Source organism: Phoenix dactylifera, chromosome 3 (genome assembly GCF_051530095.1).
Source record: "Phoenix dactylifera cultivar Ajwa chromosome 3, Ajwa_hap1_PhDact_Kaust_v1.1, whole genome shotgun sequence".
Taxonomy (NCBI): Eukaryota; Viridiplantae; Streptophyta; class Magnoliopsida; order Arecales; family Arecaceae; genus Phoenix; species Phoenix dactylifera.
This window is the reverse complement of record NC_143192.1, coordinates 50,199,021-50,203,861: the sequence shown is the minus strand read 5'-3', so window position 1 is coordinate 50,203,861 and position 4,841 is coordinate 50,199,021. Positions and strand designations below refer to the sequence as shown.

Below are 4,841 nucleotides of genomic sequence, written 5' to 3'. Positions count from 1 at the left end.
TTTATCTACTTTCTTGCAACCACTTGCTCCACTAAAGAGCCCAAGCCTGAGGAAACAAATTCACTACTCTCAAAATAAAAGCTTAGTATAATTATCCTTTTAAATCAAACCCCTCACTTTACAATTATTGTATCATCACAACCGTGGCTAATTGAAGCTTTGTTTTCCCATTTATATTGGTCTAGGGAGGAGGCAGCTTTGTGAAGCGAATAGATAGATTCCCAAAACCCAAGTGGGCGTGGCATACTAAAAAAGTGCGACCAATGCATGAGGCTTTTGCCAACAGTCCGGAATTTAGAGAGAGCCGGACATGCCCAGCTTTATCTTCTAAATAAAATTCCGATCCCGTACAACTACAGTTATGGAGGTAGTAGCCTAACGTACTTTCTTGCGCTGCAAATTCGCACGAAATTAATCTCTGACAAGACCAACACCCAAGTTGTTTTCCTTCTTTTTCACAAACTTTTACTTTAAAAATTACTTGAAAAAGAGAGAAGAAAGAAGACAAAACGAAGCAGCAACAAATACCGTCCCCACTCCCACTCACTCCCCTGGGCAGCACAATAAAGTTGCCATACACATCAATAGCCCTCTTCCGTCCTTTTACTGCTTCATCCCTTGTTCCTGTTATTATTCCGGCTGCTTTGCTTTATTCATTAATTACTCACTCTAATAAAAATCTCGTCACTATTTACAGACTGCACATGATATATGATACATGCATCGCGCATGAGAAACGGTAATCTACGGTCAGATTAACGGACGTCCATCAAGATAAGATCAGATCAGAAAGCTTCCACCAACGGTGGGATCGCTCCCCTCTCACCATCATCCTCGTCTGCTTCCTCCTCCGCGTCCCACAGGAACTTCGCATACGACCCCAGCACGTAGCTGTTTGTCACACCAACTAGTGAGTAACAAGTTTCGAATCTCGAAGAACGTTTAGCATGATCAGACGGATCAGAAGAATCAAGATCCGAGATGTTTCTTTTTGCTTTTCTTTTGTACGAAAGAAAGAGTAAGAAGAGGGGAAGAGGGATACCAGTCGTCAGGCGAGGCCTCGACGGCTCGCTCGAAGTAAGTTTCGGCTCTCTCCCCGTCCCTGTGCGTCTCCCACACCAGCTTCCCGTAGAGCGACAGCACCTCCCCGTCCCCCGGGCTCGCCAGTATCGCCCGCCCGTAGTACTCCTCCGCCCTCTTCGCGTCTCCCTCCACCTTTATTCAACAAAAACAGGGAACAAATCAATTTATCGATCTAATTCGCATGAAAACGAGGAAAGGAAAACAGAGGAGAAATAGGAGGGATTTGATCATAAGTTTTGGGGGATTTTGTCTTTGTGTACCTCGTGCAGGAACCTTCCGTAATTCTGCAGGAGGAGTGGATTCCCAGGATCGGCCCTGAGCATCTCCTGGTAGTAGTCGCCGATCCTCCGGTTCTCGCTCTGGTCACCCTCCTCACTTCCTCTGCCACCGCTGGCGCCCCCGCCTCCTATCTTGCTCCCCTTCCCTACTCCACCGCCCGAATACTCCACCACCACTTCCTCCTCCTCCTCCTCCTCTTCCGGCACCGCTGCCGCCACCGCTGCCTCCGTGCAGATCGCTCCAAAGTCTAACCCCCTTCCTTTCCGATCCAACAGCTTCTCCTTCGGGAGCGGCGATCGCGGCATGATAGGGATCGGACAGTCTGATCCGGTGAGATCCGCCTCCGATCTCGCCCGCCGGTGGAGATATGAAGGGGACTCCCTCCTCTCCTTTACGTCGACGTGCAGAGCGGCCGAGCGGGGGTAGAACCTGGCGCTGAGGCTCCGCCGGAGGAAGGAGACCCCCACGCCGGAGTCCTGATCGGCGACGAGTTGGGGCCGGGCCGGGACCGAGCTGGTCCGGATCAGAACCGCTGCTTTCATGGCAGATCGAAGCACGAGAGAACTCCGAAGCCGAAGAAATAATAGAAACTAAGCTTCTGGTATGCCACTGACTGATCTTTTTCTCGCGCCGGGGCTGGGGTTTTCCATTTATAGTGGCGCTTGCTTCTGGTTCCCCGCTGTTAGATTGATGGAAAGGGCGTTAGGAGCCGACGACCAAACTGTTGCCACGTGTTGTTAGCCGTAACGGCGGCTCCGTTAGGCGTTGGCTCTCTCTTCCAGCGTGAGCTGTCGACCATCGGACACATGGCGGCGTCCAGCACGTGGGGCACCAGGGGAAGTCACGAGCCGTCCTCGGAAGGACGGTGGAGGCAGCGCCACGTAAAGGTTCGTTGTATGCGTCTGGGCTCGTGGGGCGAGCGCGCAGGGTCCCACGTCCCGGGCGTCGGGTTTCCTGTTGCTCTACCTCTTTTTTTTTGGCTGCCAAACTAGATGAGATCAAAATCGTATAAATATATTTCTATCCAATTAATACTAATTTATTGTTCACAAATACAAGTAGTATTATGGCAATCTCACACATTAAGACCTGTATGAGTTGATGCTTAACTTTTCCATCTTACCTTTTATCAAGTTGTAATTAGTTCTTTATTGAGCGGTGTCTCATTGTCAGGTGACGAAAGGACATTGTGTGTTGCTAATTGGTTCTTTGATTCATTAAGTAGCATCTCTTTCCCAGATATTGAGCTGGAGACTGGTTCTAGGGTTGATCTTGGAAAGTGATGTTCCCAGGAGTATGAGGAGGGAGCATTCTGGCAGGCATGCAAGCTCTATTTATCTACTACCTTCGTCAAATCAATCACATGCAAAACACACGTTAATGCAGTTCCAATTATAGGACATGATGCGATACGAAGATTTTTTAAAACTCATTTGGTTTGCGAAAAGACAAAGAGGGGAGTATGATCAAACTGAAAATGACAAATGGCTTATGCTTGATAAGAGGTTTCAAATAAGAGAGATGAAAAAATAATTTTTTTATGAGACTAAATTTTTTATTTCTTACGAGCAATAGAAATTTATGTAGAACATAGAAAACCAACTTTTTCATGGATTGGGTATCTAAGAATCAAAGTAATTTTTTTTTTCAAAAATGCCTTTAATTTCAATGGCTTATATCTCCTTTTTTTTCTTCTTGTAGTTAATTTGTTAAAGACGTAAAAGATATTTTACACAACCTTCCAACGAAAATATATAGATGCTCGAGCAAATATAATATATTCTGAAAAGTGTGCTTTCTATATCAACCAAATATACCAAAAATATTTTTTCATGTATGATGTATCTAGATGTTGGCCTTCACGAAATATATTGTAGTGAATTTTTTTTTCCACAAACCAAACAAGTTCCTACTTTGAGAGCAAGCTTTTGTCTTGAGACAAGCAACATCCTCTGCTTCAATGGAAGACTACTACCATGACCTAGTTTGATACGTGCTCATACGATACATAGGAAGGTCTTGAGTACTTGATCAGAATTAGCAATTTAGCACATAAAACCAAGGAGTTGGAAACGAATGATCCAAATGCCAAAGTATTTAGAACTCAATAAAGGTGCCAAAATTTAAAAGGTAGGGACCTGCTATTTTGCTTAATGATAGCAAACCTGCAAAACTACCAAAACTATGGTCTGGGGAGCAAGAGTTGAATGAGCTATAAGAGTTTGGAAATTTTCTATGTCCCATATCTGGAGTTAAGTTTATCATGTTGCCCACACTAGGTTAAGACTAAATCCTAATTGGTTCAAAAAAAAATATTTTTTTTTTGTAATTGAGACATTACTCAACAAAAATTTTGTAATTGAAACATTATTCTGCAAAATATTCTATTAGCTCAGTTTTGAATATATCTCACTGGACCTGACATTTGAGATTGAATATTCAAGAGATGGCAGTATTTTAGTTGATCTCTCAATAAATGCACCAATGATAGGAAATAGGGTAGAGTACAAGAAAATTCTTCAAAAGTTGCCCTTCTCATGGTATGTTATCATTTGCTTTTTTTTTTTTCATGTTCATCCTCCATAAATTACTTAATTTGAACATTTTTACCTCGACGGTCTCATGCGCAGAAGCCCGTTTCACCCCGAGCCATCGTGCGGGCATCTGTCGATTTTCCCGTCCAGATGCATTTCAAATTTTCAACCACTAAGTTCTTTTTTTTTTTTTTTTTGGCTGAAAGGAGGGGTAGAAGGAGGAAGGGACAAGCTCACTCCCACGTAGCAGCCCTCACTGGGCCCCCGCCCCACTAGGAGAATGTTCGATGCGGGCAGACAAGTTTTACTCATACCCTTTCCACCCAAAGGTGAGTATATCACATCTGACACCACCAAAATTTCCATCAAACCAATAAGCGCTCCTAGACCCCATATCCAAGCAGTGTCACCACATTTTAATCGACGCGCAGGACGATTCGAACTTGTAACCATGCGGTTAAAAGACAACACCCAGCTCCACTGAGCTACCACCTTGGTGGCAACCACTAAGTTCCTTCCATGAATGGGATTTACCTTAGATCTAACGCAAGTTCCCCTCCAAGTAAAAAGTAAAAGAGAATATCGCCTCTAATATTGCCTGCACTGCATTAAGATCTTCCTCTTACGCTTCCAACACTAAGGTCCCGGAGATGTTGATAGCAGCTGGTCTTCATGGCAGCAAAGGTGGTGGCAATGATGATCACACTGCAGTTGATGTGGAGCATGCGGTGGAAGCCAGCACAGCCACACCAGAGTGCAGGTGTACGGTGTTATATTATCGGGCCTAAAAGAAAAATATTCATTAAATGAGCTTGGATCTTTAGTTTGCACCACAGTGGCTGTGCATCATATAATGATTGTCATCGAGAGATGGATGACAATCAAATAAAGCCTTATTTGATGATCGTCTATCTCCTAATAGTGCCAATTAAGCTGGTGCAAATA

General features: G+C 44.3%; 1 protein-coding gene across 1 annotated transcript; it reads right to left on the bottom strand.

Moving 5' to 3' along the window:
* Nucleotides 1-451: 451 nt before the first annotated feature.
* LOC103711759 (uncharacterized) lies at nucleotides 452-1,987 on the bottom strand. Its single transcript, XM_008798026.6, has 3 exons — nucleotides 1,344-1,987; nucleotides 1,043-1,215; nucleotides 452-891 (listed from the first exon to the last, which is right to left on the bottom strand). Exons 1-3 carry the CDS (start codon nucleotides 1,902-1,904, stop codon nucleotides 786-788), a joined length of 840 nt encoding a protein of 279 aa, XP_008796248.4. The 5' UTR covers nucleotides 1,905-1,987; the 3' UTR covers nucleotides 452-785.
* Nucleotides 1,988-4,841: the final 2,854 nt, after the last annotated feature.

Coding starts and splice junctions, on each gene's coding strand:
- LOC103711759 (XM_008798026.6), bottom strand. CDS start 1,904: ATGAAAGCAGCGGTTCTGATCCGGACCAGCTCGGTCCCGGCCCGGCCC. Junction 1,216..1,343: donor ACGGAAGGTTCCTGCACGAG/GTACACAAAGAC, acceptor TGTTGAATAAAG/GTGGAGGGAGACGCGAAGAG. Junction 892..1,042: donor GAGGCCTCGCCTGACGACTG/GTATCCCTCTTC, acceptor TGTGACAAACAG/CTACGTGCTGGGGTCGTATG.